This window comes from Sphaeramia orbicularis, chromosome 9, assembly GCF_902148855.1.
Source record: "Sphaeramia orbicularis chromosome 9, fSphaOr1.1, whole genome shotgun sequence".
In the NCBI taxonomy this organism is placed as follows: Eukaryota; Metazoa; Chordata; class Actinopteri; order Kurtiformes; family Apogonidae; genus Sphaeramia; species Sphaeramia orbicularis.
The window spans coordinates 39,117,859-39,138,233 of NC_043965.1; the positions used below are offsets into that span (position 1 = coordinate 39,117,859).

The 20,375-nt window shown below is 36.3% G+C and overlaps 2 protein-coding genes across 2 annotated transcripts; both read right to left on the reverse strand.

The window, feature by feature from the left end:
• Positions 1-551: 551 nt before the first annotated feature.
• LOC115425707 (protein phosphatase 1, catalytic subunit, gamma isozyme) lies at positions 552-4,684 on the reverse strand. Its single transcript, XM_030143416.1, has 7 exons — positions 4,292-4,684; positions 3,757-3,888; positions 2,815-3,045; positions 2,427-2,531; positions 1,940-2,163; positions 1,588-1,722; positions 552-1,214 (listed from the first exon to the last, which is right to left on the reverse strand). The coding sequence occupies exons 1-7, from the start codon at positions 4,344-4,346 to the stop codon at positions 1,125-1,127; spliced, it is 972 nt and encodes a 323-aa protein (XP_029999276.1). The 5' UTR covers positions 4,347-4,684; the 3' UTR covers positions 552-1,124.
• A 3,120-nt stretch (positions 4,685-7,804) lies between these two features.
• On the reverse strand, positions 7,805-18,654 carry myl2b (myosin, light chain 2b, regulatory, cardiac, slow). Its single transcript, XM_030142473.1, has 7 exons — positions 18,568-18,654; positions 16,516-16,605; positions 16,321-16,396; positions 11,162-11,266; positions 8,584-8,662; positions 8,458-8,506; positions 7,805-8,371 (listed from the first exon to the last, which is right to left on the reverse strand). Exons 1-7 carry the CDS (start codon positions 18,568-18,570, stop codon positions 8,267-8,269), a joined length of 507 nt encoding a protein of 168 aa, XP_029998333.1. The 5' UTR covers positions 18,571-18,654; the 3' UTR covers positions 7,805-8,266.
• Between the last annotated feature and the right edge of the window lie 1,721 nt (positions 18,655-20,375).

The window sequence follows — 20,375 nt, forward strand, 5'->3', positions numbered from 1 at the left end:
AGTAAAAGTCTCGGAGAGTATAGCTGTTAATTTGTGAGGTCAAAATTAATTATGAACTGTGCACTTTAAATGTCTCCCCCTTGTGGATGTTGATCAGTGATAAATAAATTGATCCTAAACCTTTTTCCATTTCCAGTGGTGGAATGTAACTAAATGCATTTACTCAGTTTTAAGTGCTTGTATTACTTTATGCACCTCAGGAGAAGGTATTGTAGTTTATGTTGATTTTTTTTTTCTGTGCAGTGAAAACCACATTTTCAGTGTTATTTTTCTGAGTTTATGGAATCTTGTGTTTTAACAGATCAAATATACAATAATCTTAGAGTATGATGCATTGTTCATATTATAAGAACTTTTAACTGACAGTCCTTGCCCATGTAAGGTGTTGACAGCACAAAAGAATCAGAATACTCCCTCCACCTCTTCTGTCTACCCATCATTGGGGTGTTGTGTAAATAAAGAGGCATTGCACTTAATAGTTTTGTAATACAGTGTGTATTGCAATTTTTAAAGGCAAAAGTATTATGGACAAAATGAAATTCAAATACAAGTTTCCCCCTAAAATACACTCAAAGTTTATTAGAAAGATTTAGACATTACAAGAGTGCTTCTTTATTGGTTTAATTTAGCACAAGACTTATTTAAAAATGTGATGATGCAGTGTAGTCGATGTCCTATGACACCAACTGTAAATAAATTGTAAATAATATTTTACATGAGTAAACAGGTGTTTGTGACTTTTCCCATTGGTTTTATAGCCATTAATACCCATTACAGACAGTGAGGAAAAAGATGACAAATGAATAAGACATGAAATAAACTGGAAAAAGTGTGCACAGCTTCAAACAAGGCATTCCTGTGCATAAGTAGCCGTATTGTTACATTTTTCCTGATTGAACAGTCATATGTGGCAAAGACTAGCTGCAAAATGGAGTGCAAAACACCTGAGGATTTCATGGTGACATATCAATTTACCCCTGTGGACAAAACAACAAAACATTTTGCTTTCATCGAGTAGGAGTGGATATCTTTTCAGTATTGGCAGCATGAAGGATAACCAATCCTTCAAATGCAGAAGACGAAAGCAGAAGATAGGAGTCAAGACTCCCGACAACCACCCTTAATCATTTCTTGGCTTGCTTGGTGACCATGTTGCGAGGAGGAGTTACAGGACGGCTGCCGTTGGGCTTCTTCTTCTCAGCTGGTTTCAAAATCTATAAGTGGAATGAAATGAGCTGAAAATTATTATAAAGGTACAGCTTCTGAAAATTTATATCAAACACACCCAAGGAAAAATAAATTTCCTGTCAAAAAAAAAGAAAAGAAAAAGAAAACAATACAGCAGCCAAAGTACTATGCCAATAGTTCAAATTGCAAAACCACAGAGTAAACTTTAATAATTTTATAGAATTAATCTTCAGTATAACTCATGTGAGTAAACCTACAGAGCATTTAAGTTAACCTTTAATAATATGAAATATCTAATGTACAATACTTAAACTGTTGTTCAATTAAGAATTATTTACGATTACAAATTATTTCGAACCAATGTGCAAATTTTACGATCCTCAAATAAGAATGCCTCACCTGAAAGGAGCACATGAGTGTCTCATCCACACTCATCATGGCACCAGCGTTATCAAACTCCCCACAATAGTTAGGTGCTGAGAACAAAGTCACAAGCTGCCTTTTTGCGAAAAATTCATATCCATCCTCAACAACCTGAAAGTGGGGTAAGTACAAGGGAAAAAATAATCACTCAAGTTGCAATATATATGTAAAACATTAATCATGCACTACATGCTATAGAGCAATATAAAAAAAAGGTACTGCGGCTTGTCCCTTTATAAGCTTGATAACACAACACAAATATATTACATCATACATCCATGTTTACACAGGAATCTTTCTATTATCACTGTAAGCGCAATGTAATTACCTGATGAGCGCGACAGATAAGATCCAGGTCATGTTTGTGCAGGAACTTGGCCACCACCTCTGAACCAAAGGTAAATGATACACCCCTGTCATTCTCTCCCCAGCCCAAAACATCTTTGTCTGGATCAGACCAGAGCAAATCGCACAGCAGGCCCTGATCGGGGACGTCAGTTGGGCGCATGATGCGTCTGATCTGCTCCATCGACTGAAGGTCAGGGGAAAGTCCTACACAGAGCAGCAATAAGGGACAAATAAACACACTGATATAGTGACCAATACTCATTCCATGCTGCAGAGGCCCACGTCAGTTGACAAACAGCAAAGACAGCATTACTCAAGGACAAATCACTATGACTGACGTCAATGAGACAACTTTGAACATTATAACCCAAACTGCTACAACAGTAACTAAGTGAAGAAATGCGTCAAAAAAATTATTACATAAATTAACAAAATACACAATTTAAAAGCAAATACAATAAACCAACCTCCATGGCAGCAAAAGATCTTTTCATCAACAATTGCAGCAATAGGGAGGCAGTTAAAACAATCTGTGAAGGTCTTCCAGAGTTTGATGTTGTACCTTCTTTTACCTACAACAAGACAAAACAGATTTCAGTTCAGAGTTGCCTCAAGGAAGGAGGCTTTCACCCACTGAAGCACATGTCAAAAGACTCCTAAAAAAAGCACAGGTTATCAAAGACAGCCTGTGTGAGGACTCAACAGAAATAACACTTGAGTCACACAGTGGTTCAACAAAAAAAACAAACATAAAACTGAATCAACAAATGAATTATTATTACAGTGTAAAATGAATTAGTTGCCGGCGGAGGTACAATATATTCTCTGTTACCAAACTCAGCATAAAATACTCACACTCATCATAGAAACCATATATTCTGTTAATTGAAGCACACTCATGGTTTCCCCTCAGCAGGAAGAAGTTCTCTGGGTATTTGATTTTGTAGGCCAGTAGAAGACAGATGGTTTCCAGAGACTGCTTCCCCCTGTCCACATAGTCTCCCAGAAACAGGTAGTTGCTTTCTGGAGGGAAGCCCCCATACTCAAACAGCCTCAGCAAGTCATAGTATTGCCCATGGATGTCACCTGAAGAATAAGTCAGAATTGATATATTGAGAGACCTATGAAAAATTATATAATATTTGACATCTTATTAGAAATTTTCAGTTTATGTAAATAAATAGTTTCTAAGTTTGGCTGATAATATTTGTCATTAGTTGTGTCTGGTTGCAGTCTCATGCAGCATTAGACCAAAAACACTGAGAGTCAGCGCACAGAGGATGCTGCAAAGACAAGACAAGTACTTTTGTCCTTGCATGTGACCTACAATTGTCACGTTGCCCATATAGGAGATGTCTGCCAATTTTACACAAAGTTTCCATGTAGCTTTTTCCCCCCTTTTTTTATGCCAACTAGGCTTTCTATTTGGATTTGTTATGCCAGCCCTTGGAAAACATGTACCCTATTGTGTCTGTTCATTCTCTGGCTGGAGCTCCTCACACACAGTTGTAAACATTTGGACTGTTAGCTGCTAACAGATTGAAACGTCTTACCTTTATGCTCAATCTATTATGTGGAAATTGGAGATTTTAGATAAACAGTGTGGACAAATATACATTTTTCAATACTCTCTTTTCCCCATCTTCTCCAGACTTGGAAGGTACCAAAAATCAATTTTCATACATTTCCATACTGTTTAGGAGCCCTTGTCAACATTAACCAATGCTGAAGCATAAGCCTACTACTGCTTTTCATACAAATCCTTTAATGTTGCTATAACAAATAAGAAAAACTTACCACAAATCTTGAGAGGGGCCTCCAGTTCCAGAAGAATGGGCTGACTGAGAAAGATCTCCCTGGATTTGAGGCATAATCCACGAATTTCACTTTCCTGCAGCTGCACATTCTTGCCAGGCTTTGCTCCTCTGACTGCAACAATAACAAACAAACATGTAATGACCCACAATAATAAATAATGTACATAATATGTGCCTGCTCTGCTACCTACAGGGGACACAGGTAAACATAAAATAAGCCTCGTCGGAATGCGATGTATTATAAAGTATTTGAATACTGTATTTGACTATGTAAATACAGTTTCGTGCTCTTCTGTTTAATTAAAATCCTCCACCCATAAATTAATCTGCTTGAAACTATCTGGTATGTTAATGTAGCAACAAATTCATCTAAACAATGTGGTTGGTGTGGTTTGATATTGTGTAAGATATAAATAAATACCGACCGCTGGCCGCCTATGTACTGTTAGCTTCATCACAACACCATTCAGATAGTGACAGCGATACAATAATGAAATATTTCAACATTTCCTTACCTTCTAAAAGGCGCTGGATGATACTGTCTATGTTGAGCTTGTCAACATCGGCCATCGCTACGTTGGCGTTGATAAAATGAACTCCGTCAAATCTAGGTCTTGGCGTTGACACACTTGTGAAAGCTAGCCCGCTAGCTATTCTAGCATTAGCTACGAAATGTTAGCTTCGTTGATTTTCCGGCTGAGGGTGAAGATGTTAATATGACCCTGCGTCCGTTTAGCGGCTCGTTTGGAAGCTTAATAATCTAATAGGCTTCTAAGACATCGCAGGTTAAAAAAAATTACATCCAATGTTATTTTTTTTGTTACGAAACAGGGACTGAAATAAAATGTCAGCCGCACTAGCCGTTTGCTAGCGATGGTGTCCCGTCTGTTTTTCTCTGCCGCACCTTGTACAGAGCTAGCCAGCTGCTTCAAGGAGGCTGTGTGGTAGCTGTTAGAACACTGCCCCCTGCTGCCCTGGATGGAGATTGCATCCCAGGAAAAATATTAAAAAGCTCATCAGAACTACTCGAGTACAGTTTGAGGTACTTGTAATTGACTTTAGTTTTAAGCTATTTACTTTTTTCTTCTTCTTGCATACGTCTTCTTTTCTACTTCTTACATACTTTTTCTCCACCGTCTTCCGTTCTTACCACTACTTTTGGCCACCCCACACCACAGGAAATCATCTGCTTCCATCTGAATGTGTCTTCTGCATCTTCTACCTGCATGTCCTCCTTCACCAAATCCATCTTTGGTCTTTCTCTTTGTGTCTTGCCTGGTAGAGAGTATCTTTATCATCCTTCTACCAATGCATTCACCATCCCCCCTCATCACATGTCCAAACCATCTCAATTTCTCTTGCCTCTTTTACTTTGTTCCTAAAATGTCCAACCAGAGCTGTCCCTCTGATGTGCTTGTTCCTAATCCTGTCTATCCTTGTCACTCCCAAAGAAAATGTTCATCATCTTCTGCTCTGCTTCCTGTGTTTTGGTCAGTGCAGCCATCTCTGAACTGTGCAACATTATTGGTCTCACTACCATCCTGTACACATTTCCATAACCCTCCGGTATCCCGTCCAGCAAGGGCCTTACTAAGCACCAAGTGTGCCTTTTTGGCACATTTGTGGAATAATGTAAAAAAAAATTCATACAGTTCGTTTTTAATTCTTTTACACTTTTTTCTATTTTGATCAACTTGAGCTGTAAATAAAAATACCAAATACTCAATAACGGTCACATTTTTTAACCCTTTAAATGTCGTGTTTGTAATGTAAACAAACCATTTTTTTAGATGCAAAAAACACAAAAAATTTCTTTTTTTCAGTATACTACATAAAAAGTGAATCACATATTATTTGATTTTTGCATCCTGGCATATGTCAATGATTAACAGCAGCATTGGTTAATTTGCATTATTATTTTTGGCGCTAGGTCAAATGTTCAAAAATACTAGCATCAGTCACCAAGTGTGCCAAAAAGGCACACAAATAAATCAAACTATTAAATATTATATGTTGATTTATTTTTGTGATCTAATTTGATTTTATTTTTGTAAATCAAGGTCAGTCCTAATCATAAATACCAAATGGAAGAAATAGTGCGTTTTAGGCACACTTGGGAGACAGATGCTAGTCTTGTTATTTTCTTTTGTTTACAATGTGCAAATTTTAGTTGGTGGCCACAATTTTAAAGATCATGCAAAAATGAACAACTTTTGAATTCTAACCTTATTTAAATTGTGAAAAATAATATGAATTTTTTTAAAACAAAGTGCAAAGTGTGCCTAAAAGGCGTACCTGGATATCGGAGGGTTCCTCAACTTGCAGATGCTCTTTTGTCTTTTGTCTCCTCTTCCATTCCTCCATTCTCCTCTTCACCTCCTCCAAAACAACCCCCCCATTGCTCTGAACAGTTGACCCTAAATATTGAAAATCTTTCGCCTTTACCTCAACTCCTTTGCATCCTCACTGTTTCACCTCCCTCCCTTTCATTCATACACTTCTTCTGTCTTGCTGTGGCTGACTTTCATTGCCAGTGCATACCTCCACCTCTCCAGGTTTTCCTCCACCTGCTTTCTGCTCTCACTACAGATCATAATATCATACGTGAACATCATAGTGACATTGACCTTTTTTAGATCCTGCAGATTACAATTGATCATACTTTTTTTGTCCAGTTCTGACCACATATCTACACGTGTTGATTTTTTATTTGTGATGAAAATTTTTAGGTTGGCCAAAGTAGTAGGGAAGATCATGGGCATGTTTACACCCAATCACTAGTCATTACATAAAGTTAAAAATAAATAAATAAATAAACAAACAAACAAACAAAAAAACAACTCTTGGATTGCCTCAAATATACATTGGCCTGGCCTTTTTTAACACAAGTTTTCTCATAGGAGGCTACAAACATAATAACTTTATAGAATATGATGCATTGCTGTTGATGAAACTGCCTACATTATATAAAGTAGTTCAAATGATCTCAACCTTAAGTATCCACATCAGTACACACACATTATTGCAGCAGTAAAATAAATCCAAAAGCATCATATATAACAGTAAAAACATTGACATTTTACTGCACTGTGCCATTTTTTTTTTTTAATTTTCAGTAAGTGTGAATGTAAGTATTACTGTTACTTAAGTTAAAGGTCCTAAGCCTTTTTTCACAGCTGCTTGTTAATTATTACATAAAAATATATAAAGAATGCGCTTACTGTGTGACATGATGCACTACTATACTATTAAGCTACTGAGCAGAATGTAAAGGATTTAAAATTGGCTCCAAATGACAAAGTACAAATGAAAATAGTCTAACGTGTCACCAAATGATAAAAACAGAATAATATGAGACACAATACAATACAACACTTATACAGGAGTAGTCAATGCTTGTACTGTTGGTACTTAAATGTACATTTTGCTTCTGTGCTTTTATATTAGTGACAATTTGCTTTCAGAACTTTCAGAACTTGTAGGTACAGACACAGATAAATATTATTTATCCCCAGAGGAAATTTGCTACACTGTGATGCTAGTTTTACTGACCTTATCTTCCACCTCTGAATATAGACCATTGTAAATGTAAAAGAAAGTATCAATACACTGACTTAATAATTTTAAGGAAATGTCCCCTGCAGATTAGGTGATTGTATATTTACAGTAAAATTAATCTACAAACTATTAACGTGGATTTTATATTCCTACATGATACAGAAAGAATGAATGTAATGTGCATATCACACCTCTATTTAATAACAGAGTTGTAAAGCGATTAAATTTAGTGTATAAATGTAGGAGTTAGCAGAAAATTCTAAAATATAACACTATATGGTGTGAGCCATTCTGTCATTTTTTTGGCAACATTTAGATATCTACTTCAGCTCTTTTGTCATTATTAGGACGCTGAGACAGTGGATCATGAAGCTGCTGAGCTCTGCCAGTCGCCTCTAGCTGCATCGTCAGCACTGGACAAAAACTCACAACGACAATGTTCAGCTGCTCAAACACTTTTCTGCTGCAACTATGAGAAGTAAAGCCACACCAAATCTGTCTCCCTGGGGGTATGTGGAAATAAGTCTAAAATGTTGTTTTCCAGCCTGAGATTAGAAGATGTCCTCTGAGGCCCATTTATTTAACCTCTAGATCTCTTACAATCGCACACTAATCATCTGAACTTCACAGCTCCACAAATCCAACTATCAGCAAAATATCTCATAGGATTCAATATCAGATCAGTCTGAACATTCTTTTCTGCTGTTTTCATAGGTCTTTAATTTTATATATAACGTGGTAAACACAACTAGTGCAAAAACATATATATGGATATATTCATACACACTCCAGGATTATTTACATGTTGTAATGCATACAGTATGTAATGACTGAAGCTGTAACATGTATATGTTGTCTTAGCTATCTGTCTTAGCTGCATCTCTATATTCATGCACATGCAGGCATGTAAAAACAAACATTGTTTAAAATGTCTATTCCTGGTCTTTCTCTTCTCCGTGTGTGATGACGTAGACCAGGTTCTTGTAATCTAGGTTTCCTGCCACATCTGGTGGAAACGCCTCAAACATCTGGTCCATCTGTGTGAAAAAAACCAAAAGATTTGTCTGTAGAATCGTCCAAATTTAACCTGAAAACATAACTATGGCTGTGGTTTGGCTCTAACCTCTTCCCTGGAGAACCTGTCTGCCTGTGTCGTCAGCATCTCTGTCACACTGTGAAGAATAGCACTGACGATGAACAAAAAGAGTCTTCACCTCATAAAACATGAGAACATGAGTCAGGTACTCACAAGTCTTTCTTCAATGTCCCTTTTCCCTCGGGATCGAACACCTTAAAAGCGTTTAGGATGGTCTCCTCTGCATCAGCACCTTAACCGTCGACAGAGGTGACACAAAACACTTCCATCTACTTCAATCTGTATTTATCAAAGATCAGTATCAGCATATATGAAGCTTTGTCCTTCATGCAGCTTTTTGTGTTTTTTCCCACACTGTAAAATATGACAAGTTGATCTTACTTAATCAAATCTAGGAAACTCGTTGCACTCAAAAAGGCAAATAAACATGATCATTAGTCTTAAGTTCAGTTTACTTCATATCTACTAGTTAAGTTTATTTAATTCACTCAAAAATATCAAGTGTAATTAAATTGATCTTTCTAAGTGTAAGCAACTTAAATAACTGAAGAAAGCACAACAAAGAATGATTAGTTTGCAGGGTTATTTTTTATTCAAACAAAATACCATAACAGCATCACACATACATGTAAGCAGTACATGGGTCATTTTATGCAGTTAGGCAAGAACAGAGGTAGAAAAGGAAGTGAAGGGAATCGGACATTCAAATAGTTTGATTCCAACTTGGATTGCATCTCTGTTTAGTTTTGAGTTTTTCTTTTTCACGAGAGGTTCTCATCATAAGACAGGAAGGCCTTACCCAAGGGAGAGGCCGAAAGGCTGAGAATAAGTTGGATTTCCAAACTAGAATGAGCAAGGTCACGTTGACTCATGGTGTTTCAAAATGGCCACTCCAAGAACAGGTGTTCTGGCTGATTCCACCTTCAACCAAATTGATGAAAGAGCTTAAACACACCTGTGGAGCCTGATTGCTCTGGGAAACTTAAAGTAAGGAACTTTGATATGTAAACAGCGGTTCAAATCAGTGTGTTTGTGCATGTTACAGCACAACACTGTAGCATGTGTTTGTTTACTTCTGGGCTTTCTGACAATCCTAACGCTTCTTTCCGTCTAAAATTACCCTCCATGTTACCTCAAAAAACTTCAGTGCTCCTCTCCTGCTCATCGACAGTCAGTAAATAACTAAGGTGTAAGGTTAGGGTTAAGGTTAGGGTTACGTCTCGTCTCTTCTTCTTCTGTGGCATTTTTGATGGTTGGCAAACCTTCTTAATGGTGCTGAAAGAAGTAAATTAACGCCACCAAATGGACTGGAGTGTGACTCCAGAGGGTGTTAAATACATGAACATAAATTTTCAAGTCCAGTTTTCTCTGATGAACTTAAGTTTTATACTTCTTTAGAAGAAAATGAATAAATACTTACTTGACAAGTACATGAGTTAAATGAACAAGATAGTGAGAAGTAAGTAAAGTATGTTAATATGATTTAAGTAACTACATGTATTACCTTTTAGAGAGCGCTGTTTCATTGTGACATCACTAATCTGACTTTTGGAAACTGTTCATTTACTCTACTTTTCATCCTGCTAAGCTTCTTGTGAATCAATGTGGCAGTTTTCTCATCAAGATTTCTTTCAGTCATCAGCCGTTGGACCTGTTAATGGATTGATCCTCCCTCTATTATATATACTATACTTACAACTAACATCATTTTAACCAAATACCTTGTTCCTCTGGCATTTTATTACATGAGATTTCAAAGATACACTACCTGGAAACTCTTATGGATGTAGTTGCTGTATTTGTGGTAATGCTTCACATTAACACTGGGAAATATATAGGATTAAATTGATTGAACAACTTTTTGCTCTTTAATAGATGTGAAAAATGTCTAAATTGAAATTCCTTTAGAAAAAAATTCAAATTCAACTGCTTTGTTTGTTATACTTATATTCATAGTGAATGGTTCTCCCGTCCGTGCCTGTTTTTTTCCCTCATATTTCCCCTATTTAGCATTTAGATTTATTAAATAAAACTACTTTTGAATCATGTTTTATGTCAAATCGCCTGAAAAATATGGTTCAATTCTTGACTCATCCATAACACTGAAAAAAAAAAATAATCAAGATTTCCTTTTGTCCAATATCCATAGTTACTTTGTGATATTTCCAAAAGATGCAACAGATTGGTTGTACATCAAATGACCCACGCTGTCACAAACATATTTATCTTTGGTTTAAGTCAGTGGTTCACAAATCTTTTCATCCCGAGACTCAAACTTACAAAAATACTTAATGAATTTGGATGAATTTATGTTTTAATGACTCTTCCGGTGACAAAACACTGTCTCTAAAGGTCTTTTACATGTGTCCTGTGTTTTCTGTTTTGGTTTTGTTAAATTTTTTACATCATGTCAGTCTCATTATATCACATTAGTCTTGTTAAATTTTTTTTAACTGCATTTTGGTCTCCCATTTTGTCTCCTCTATGTTGCTGAAGTTAGTATTTATAAATGAAAATTCACATTTCATATTATTGCCATATTTTTTCCTCTGTCACTTGGCGACCAGATAAAAACAGGCCTGTGTCCCATTTTAGGTCCTGACTCTACATTTGGGAAACACAGGTTTAATTACTTGCTTTTCATCTTCACTCTAATTAAGTCTTTTAACAGTAACTTGAAAAAAATACCTTTTAGCACATCTTCCAAGAATGATAAAATGCAACGCCTCACCTTTTAGTTTCTCTCCAAACATGGTGAGAAACACTGTGAAATTAATGGGTCCTGGTGCTTCCTTCAGCATCTCATCAAGCTCCTCTTGCTTGACATTTAAACGCCCTGAAAAAACATGACATGTAAGTTGGGAGGGGATTTAAGGCTGCAGTTAAAATCTTAATCATTGTTTCCTCTGACAATTATTCTATTCAGTAACTGTTTTTTAACCTTTATTTAACCAGGAAAGACATTAACATTTAACTAATTCAATGACAGCCTGTCAAGTGCCACAAAACACTTGTCATGGAAGGAGAGGAAGCAAAGAGAGAGCAAACAAGCAGAAAAAAAAACACAAGTATGACAATTAATCAAACAGAAGTAAAACATTTACAAGTATCATTTAAGATAAGTAGGAGCTTGAGAGCTATGTTTGAAATAAATTTAAGCAGTTTCATTGTTTTTAGAGCAAGTTCCAGTCATTAGCAGCAGCAGATTGGAATGACAATGTCAAAGAAAACTGCATATTGTACATGGACACAAATATGAGCTCCAATGAATCATTTAAACAGGTAGCGCTATATGTGGAAAGAGTTTTATAAATAAGTGTAAACCAGCTGATACTATGATGAGTAAGTACAGAGAGCCCTTGGATCATAAGTACCTTGAAGGAAGCATTGAAAGCAAATAAGAGCCGAATGATGAAATGTTTGGACAATAAGATGTAATGGGTGAACGAAATACCTTTGTAGGAACATATATCACCTTGCATCAAACATTGAGTTTTTAGATGAAAGCATGTAGCCGTTCTAAACAGACTCCACTATCAATGTTTAATTTATCAGAGTCACTTATTTTAGAATGATGGTACATGTTAGTGTGAATAAGATAAGGTAAGATAAGATAAGATAAGATAAGATAAGATAAGGTATGGTAAGAGTTTATTCATCCCACTGTGGGGACATTTCACAGTTAACAGCAGCTACATACAACAAGCAACTGCAGAGAAAAAGACAGGAAGAAAAACCACAAATGAGTGAAAAATGAAATATTGATGTAGGAAATTTGGTATTTACATTAATATTTATGTAAATATAGAATTAAAATTAGATATTATTATTAATTAAATTACATTTACAATATTATTTAAGTCACTAAATTAAGACTTTTTTGTGCATTGTGCGTCTCCACAGTGCGATGAATTAATACATAACTTCTACTTTAGACAGAGTTTTCCCCACTTGTATAAAATTTACAGCATGTAAATGTTTTTGGCACCTGAGTGAGAGGGAAACAGAAAATATATGCAGACAGTCTCTACCATGATTTGTTTCCATTTATGGTAGGAATATTGTATATTATACTGACATTGTAGATTTGTTTTAAGCCATGTAATGTGTGCACTATTACTCATAAAGTTGGAAAACATTTTCCTCTTCTCATGAAATGATTGTGACAATAAGCCTGTTTACATTGCCAAAAAAATCAGATAACTGGGAGTAATCAGATTACCATAATAATCAGATATGATGCGTTTACATGCGCTTCAGAAATGCCATAATCGAAAAACCCTGGTTTATATGTTCCAGTCTTTTATTAGCTTCTTTCAGGGTATTTACGGACGTAGTGATGGTAGATTCAAACTTCTTATTATTGTCTTCTGTTCAGGTTTGACTACATTACTAGTTTTCTATTGATTTAACTACCCCGCCCCCCAAAGGGGAGGTACGGGGTATTGTTTTTGGTTTGGTTTGTTTGTTTCTTTGTTTGTTTTTTTAACACTCTAGCAGCAAAACTATTGGTTGAATTCATACCAAATTTGGTTTATAGATTGCCAGTGACCCAGAATAGATGTGATTACATTTTGGGAAAAGTATGCCAAAGTTCAAATTTTTTATGAATTTTTAAATTCTTTTTTTTCTCCCATTTACTTTTAATGGGTGACATTTGAAATGTCTATAAAAAAGATTAATTCTATTTCAATTTACTTCAAACTTGCCACATATATAGAGGCGACCAATATGCTGACATCAGCCCACACACAATGACATCAACTGGATTGATGCCAAAATAACATACAATACGTGCGAGGGGCAGGGTTTGTTGTGCCTGGCACCACTTGTTTTTTTTACACATACGCAGATGTAAAAGAACAAAATAAATCAGATTAACCTGTATACATGCAGGAAGACGTTGGAGTATTGGAAAAATCCAGGTGTGTTAATCTGATTTCTCATAATCAGATTACTGCCATTATCTGATAAAACATATCAGATTATCCTGTTTACATTATCATTTAAATAATCTGACAACTCCAGAAATCAGATAAGGATCAGAGTGTTGGTGTGAATGTAAACGGGCTCCAAGTGTTTTATTCTTGTGTAACTGGGACTCAGTATGTAATCACTGTACCTGGTCAAAGGCGATACTGATGTGTATAAATAGGAATAAAAAGAGGACTGGGTTTAAAAAATCATGGGAAGGAATGCTTCTAGGACCCAAAAAAGAGTTTGTTTGAGGTGCTCTTTGGAAAAAGGGATTCATGGTAGACCTTAGGAGTCATGTATAGATCTTAATAAGCCTTTTAAGGTCACATGACCATGCCATGAGAATAAAGCCATTTTAATGCTTAAAGAGAGTACCTTGGAATTTTCTTCCTGTTTGTCATCTAAAAAGAGCAATGAGTCTAAAAACAGCAATATTCCAACTTTATGGTCAACAGTGTATGAAGTGACTATGCTGCAGCTCTAGAAACAATATTTGGAAATGTTCAAAATATAAATCTCTTGTAATTGTTTTATAGTCACCTCAGTGTATGCCTTATTAGTGAACATAATTGTTAATATTTTTCTAGTTAAGGACTGAATTAATTTATTTTGCATCACTGCTTAGTCCTCTGGAGGTTCACAGGCTGTTATTGACTGATATATACATATAGACAAACAACCATTCACTTACATTCACACCTACGGCCAATTTAGACCGGTCAATTAGCCTTTGCATGTTTTTGGGTGGTGGGAGGAAGTTGTAATACCTGGAGAGAACCCACGCAGACATGTAGAGAACACGATGCCTCACAGAAAGGCCTCATTTGGTTAAAACCCAGGATGTTGTTGCCATGAGGCATCAGGGCTAAGCACTGCACCACTGTGCCCCCCTAATGACTGAATATCTGGTGGAAATCTACAGCCTGTGCAGGGATTTATAGATACTATAATGATAACAGCTGTAGAATTGGGCATCTGGAAAGAGAAACTTCCTCCAACCTTTAAATCATGGGTTACTGATATTATCACGTAAAACTAAAAAAATAAGATATTCTTTGTATCGTTTGTTTTCTGTTTATTTTAATTTAACCATATCCATCAGTTTGCTTTTTATTATTGTGATCCCTTTCCTTTTTTCATTACTGTCTAAGTGTGAATATGCCCAATGTATACATTTCTTTCCTTTTTTGTATATAACAATGTTTGTGCTCTGTTGGTGCTGCACTGGGGTGAGGACTAGTTTGTTGTTAAAACTTGCTAAATTACCAATAACACTGGTTTACAATTTTTTTTTTTTTTTTTATAAAGTATTTGCTTCAGAGATTAAATGTGCTAATTGTTATATATTTTAATAAGATTAATTAGAAAACAAATGACGAAAGTGCTGGTTTGCTAATGTTTTCAAGTGTTATAATAATAATGTATTAGATTTATATAGCGCTTTTCTATGAACGCATACTCAAAGCGCGTACAGAGGATTCATTATTCATTCGCTCTCACGTTCTCCCTCTGGTGGTGGTCAACTACATTTACTGACAGAAGCATGGCTGCCAATCTGTGCCTATGGCCCCTCCAACCACCACCGAACACTGACACACATTCATACTCCAGTGTGAGTAGTACACTCATTCATATTGGTATATGTACACTTATACAGTAGATTTATAAATCTTACACTCAATAGAACCTGTAAAGTGAATGTATTGTAATGTGCAGACAGTGTTTTGAAGTAGATCTGGTAGCTCTAAGACAAATATTCCTTTTGAGTAAACCCATTCACTCGTTTATTTACGAATTTCACATTTTGACCCAAGACTGTATCTTGGAAACTTCACCCAACCAGCATTTTTGACTTGACTTTTCTGTATCAGTGACTCACATGTGGCAAAATTTCACTATTTTTATTCTGAAAGCACTTTACTTGTAGACCAGCGTAAATCAACCTTGATACAAAAAAAGAAGAAAAGAAAAAAGAATTGTGCATCTAGGCATTTTTTCAGCCACATAACACATTTGAAAAACAAACTGCATTCCCACCACCCACGAAGGCATCCAGGTATGAGCTTTAGCAGCTTGAACGCCAGTAGCAGAAACATTAGTCATGGATAAATGTAACATTAGCTGAATTGAAACATGGTTAAGACTGGATACAGTAAATACTATGAGGTCTGTTGTACTGTTATTTATGTGAATGTAAGATCTGAAATTTGATCAAAGACACTTTGAAAACATGTCTTAAAAATTTATAAATTTGGCTCTGTGAACCTGACCCACTGATACCACAGCACCTTAGGCCTACAGAACCACAGGGAAAACTCTGCCCTCAGGTGTGTTTTTATTATTTTCTTTTTCAGTTACACAGATATTATAATAAATCATAAATCAGTGTTACCCAAACTTTCTCAATCTGAGACCCAAGAAAATCAATATCATGTCTTTTTGTGATCCAAATTTACAAAAATTCATAATAAAATGCTATTATGCGTATATTTTACTGACTCTTTCACTGTCAAAACAAAACCAAAGTCTCTTTTTTTTTTTGCATAATTCTTCATCTTTTACCTCTTTTCTCCATTTCATTTTGTTTTGCAGAAATTTATATTTACTTTTTTTTTTTTTTTTTTTTTTTTTTACATTTACATTTTTTTCCTTTTTACATTAGACTACGTGTGTGGACATTTATAAATTCCCAGTGAATACTCCTCTACTAATTTAGTTCATAAAATTAATTCACTAAACAGTAATGACCGCTAATCACTAACCAGTTTGGGACTAACTGCTATGTCGTCACTTTCTGCAAACTATCATGATAGTGTCATATATGAATTATTCTAGGATTCCCACTCTAATATAATGTCAATAAATAGTTTTTATCCTGTGTCTAATTACATGAAACAACAGGTATGGGTTTACCTAAAGCTGCAAAAGTGTCTCGTAGATCATTCTTGTCGATAAACCCGTCTCTGTTTTGGTCCATGATGGTAAAAGCCTGCAGGAGTTTCAAAGTTACATGTTGTGTGTACAGTAGTCTGCATGAAATGAGCACAGTAAACACGGAGTAAACTGATCAAATTCAACATGAAAGAAAACATTTGGCAGCGCACTGACTTCTTTGAACTCCTGGATCTGGGCCTGCTCAAACATAGAGAACACATTGGAGCTGGCTCCTTCTGCTCTCTTCTTTGCTTTCTTGGGTGCCTGTGGGGTTTGACAATGACACTCTAATTAGATTCAATACTAATGGCACAATCATCACCTAGCTCTTTGCTTCAGCTTCACTCATTATCGGTTTTACTGTGACACATGCGTTCATGATAACGAGCCGATGATCAGCAAACTTACTGAGTGTGGGGCATTAATTGCACAAGAGGCGAGGTTTATACAGGGGCATGCATTTCATTAGGAAGGATTACAAACACTGTCAGTTTGTTATGGAAATATTTACTCAGGCGTCCAATTTTGTGAGAATGCACACTAAGCCTGGGGAGGGTGTGGTCCACTGCCCGCACTCTCACAGTCCCAGGATCACATGAGGGATTATTCTATAGGGCCTGGGTGATGACAGGATGGTACACTGAGCCCTGTTTGATCAGAAATCCCTCGGAGGCAAGGATTATGTCGAGCTATTTACATGACTGCCAAGGAACTGTGGAAAAAAATGTAAGGGAAAGCAAAGCGATGACATCATATTGCTGGGATTCATAGGCCTCTCAACAGCTGCTGTCTAACTCTTGTTGTGGATTAACTCTCCAGCACTTGTACATCTCAGGGACGGGACCTCTGGGCGCTCAGCGTCATTTATTTCTTTATTTTGTTTTAAGAGGATTCATGCAGTCATCAGGGGATATGAGGCAGAACTTGCTGTTCTTTGTCACTGCCCAATAAAGATCACTCCGAGGGAATGAATACAAACTTTGTTTTGGTTAAAATAGTAAATTCAACAAGGACTACAAGCAATTATATGGACCTAAAGTCACTCTGATCCAAGTGAAGCATCTCCATTCAACTGGAAACCTTATTTACAGATAGATCTTATGAGTCATTAACTCATTATCCACAAAAACATCCTTTGTTTCTCCTCATTTTAGTTTTGGCAGCACTTCTCTTGACTGTTGTAAGGTATTTTTCTCACCATAATGGTTTGTTCTTTCCCATAGACTAGATAAAAAAAAACCTTTTTAAGAGCCATCATGTTGATATTTTTTGATCATGTTCATAAGTAGATAAGCAAAAACACAATATCCATCAGACAGATTTCAATATTACTTGACTGCAAGAAGAACTAGAAAAGCACTCAGAGAGCGCAGACCTCCACCGAGGCAGATCAGTGCCCACCCCCCAGTCACCACCAAAATTCAATAATTTGTTCCTTGTGCCAGTATCAATATTTCCCGAAATTTTCATTCAAATCTGTCCATAACTTTTTGAGTTATCTTGCATATGGACAGACAGACAGACAAACCAACACCAGCAAAAACATAACCTCCTTGGTGGAGGTAATGAAAATGTGTCTGTGTTTCATTATGGTTTAAACCAATAGAAATAAAGAAAATACTGTGAATATAGAAAAACAAATGACACAAGTGCTATACTGGACTCAACAGGTGAGCTAACTGGTGATGAGACTCATCAATACGACAGCAACATAAATATTAAAGCCCTCACTTTTTCATACATCCTTAAAATTCATTACAGTGTCACTGTTTCGCAGATTTGCATCAGATTTGATATAACGGCTCTGACTGCATGTGTATAATTCAATTTCACTTCCTCTTATGCACCCTGCACCAGTTGCCCTCTCCTGTCCCCGCCACGGTTACCTACTCCTAGTTTTTATTTAATTTCATCATTGTGAATGGACAGAAATCATCAATAAGACATCAATAGGACAACTAGAGCTCTGTCCTATTGATGATTCTTTTTTTTGTTGATCTGTATTCAGCACCCATAAGCATATTGACGCGGTGTTTATTGATCCCTTATCATTGGTGTGAGCGGAGCGCGATGTGTAATTCATCGAAACATGCCACGGCAGTAGATTGCACAAATATATAAAATATCACATGCTGTAGAAACACATTAAACATGCAGCAGTGCCACTTTCCAGTCTCTCGGAGCTAGATATAATGTCATTGGAAGGCAGTGTCTGTGTCCACTCACCATTTGTCTTTAGATGGATGCAGAGACCTTGATGCTTTATGATGGAGTAGGATTCAAAACAAGGGGTAGATATACTGAGCCCCCACCCTCTGTCCATAATGGTGCCTGCTTATGGGCTATAAATACTCCATGCCTTGTTTAGGCAAAGGCCCAGGTAATCAGAACAATTCCCCCACCACCACTACCATCACCACTATTGTCAGAGTCCAAATTGCTTGAGATTTAGGGCCAATAGCCAAACAAATAGACCCAAGAATAACAACAGGACATAGTTTTGGCTCAGGATGGACAGCCGTGACTGTGACGGACAGTTGCACTTGATGGGATCTTTCGTCCAGCTGTCCTGTTAGTGTTCCACTGAGGCCAACGCTTTGTCATGATATGAGCTGTTTCTCGGTAGCACAATAAACGGAACCGTTAGCTAACGCTTTCTGAGCCCCAATAAGACTCAATCATTAGCAGCATGACAGACTATGGAAAACATTAGCAGCAGACGTGATGTGTTTCAGGAACAATGTAACTGCTGGTTTGTTCTCCAATAATAAATTAACACAGTTCTCTATAAAGTTCACACAAGTGGAAAAAGTCTCATTTACGCCAAATTCTACACAACTGCAAGGATAAACTGTAAAGACAGTAAAAGGCAACATTCAGGCCTGAACATAATTGTTGTTTTTTTTTTTTTTACTTATAAAACTATTATCTGTAATGCTGTGATAAAATAAAAGCAACGCAGCGTAAATCCCAGCCTCAAACATGGATCAGTCGATGATTTATTATTTCTCTCAAACTAATTAAAATCTTGTGGGTTTTTTTGCATTTCTTCATTTTTATTTTATTGTATTTTTTTACAATCAGTTAAAGTTATTTTCAGTTATTTTGTAAACATTTAACACTATTATAGTTCTCTGATTTTATATTGATGTCCACATAATCATTTTGCTTGAAAAATTTCAAGCAAACACTTATAATTTCTGACTGAAATGGATTGCCCCCCCCCCCCTTTTTTTTTAACAGCAGATAATTTGACGTGTTGCAGCAGTAATAACACATTTACTTCTACCTGTGTGTGTTCACGCTGACTGCTGACACAACTCACTCGAACCCACAAATCATTACCGTTATCAGCTCTAACTGTGCTTTTTTAGTGCTTTGACACCTTAAAATGCTCAGAATGAAACCTGGCAGGCATGATGAGAAACACGTTGAATCATATGACTAATTTTTTCAAAAAGTATGGAGTGAAATGTGTGACCTGAAGAAGCCTATTTACAGCCTATGTCTCTGACCAGTCATTTACTATTTTTGTCCAGTAGGTAGTGCTAGCAACCACATTTTTCACATCTAAACAACCACTCAAAGCTGATTTTATCATCTTTGGCCTCTTCTCTTATTGTAAATTCTCAGTTTAATGTTATTTATCTTTTTATTCCACTTTTTCGAAGCCATAAAACCACTTGCAAACTCAGTGAAATCTTATACTAAATGAGGTATTTTATTATTTTGATGTATTAATTAAAATTGCAAGACATTATCACATTTTCTAATGAATATTTAAATAAACCTTTATACAGTCCACTAATCAACCACCATTTGGAGCTTTTCTTTTCCAGTGTAAGTGCAGATTTGTACCTTTGAGTGTCATCACAGGTCACGTCCGTGTTAATGCAATCTGATTAATTTGGGTGACGTTCTGAGAAACAAACAGGGTCAGCTGTCCGCTGGCAAACAAATGATTAAACCCGTCTGGAAGCAGCTGTTCCAGACACTCACTAAATACATTCACATGCTCAGTAGTATCCGGGTTA

Coding starts and splice junctions, on each gene's coding strand:
- LOC115425707 (XM_030143416.1), bottom strand. CDS start 4,346: ATGGCCGATGTTGACAAGCTCAACATAGACAGTATCATCCAGCGCCTT. Junction 3,889..4,291: donor CATCCAGCGCCTTTTAGAAG/GTAAGGAAATGT, acceptor TTATTGTTGCAG/TCAGAGGAGCAAAGCCTGGC. Junction 3,046..3,756: donor GGCCCCTCTCAAGATTTGTG/GTAAGTTTTTCT, acceptor CTTATTCTTCAG/GTGACATCCATGGGCAATAC.
- myl2b (XM_030142473.1), bottom strand. Junction 16,397..16,515: donor AGATCCAGGAGTTCAAAGAA/GTCAGTGCGCTG, acceptor AAACTCCTGCAG/GCTTTTACCATCATGGACCA. Junction 8,372..8,457: donor ACAGGTTCTCCAGGGAAGAG/GTTAGAGCCAAA, acceptor TTTTTCACACAG/ATGGACCAGATGTTTGAGGC.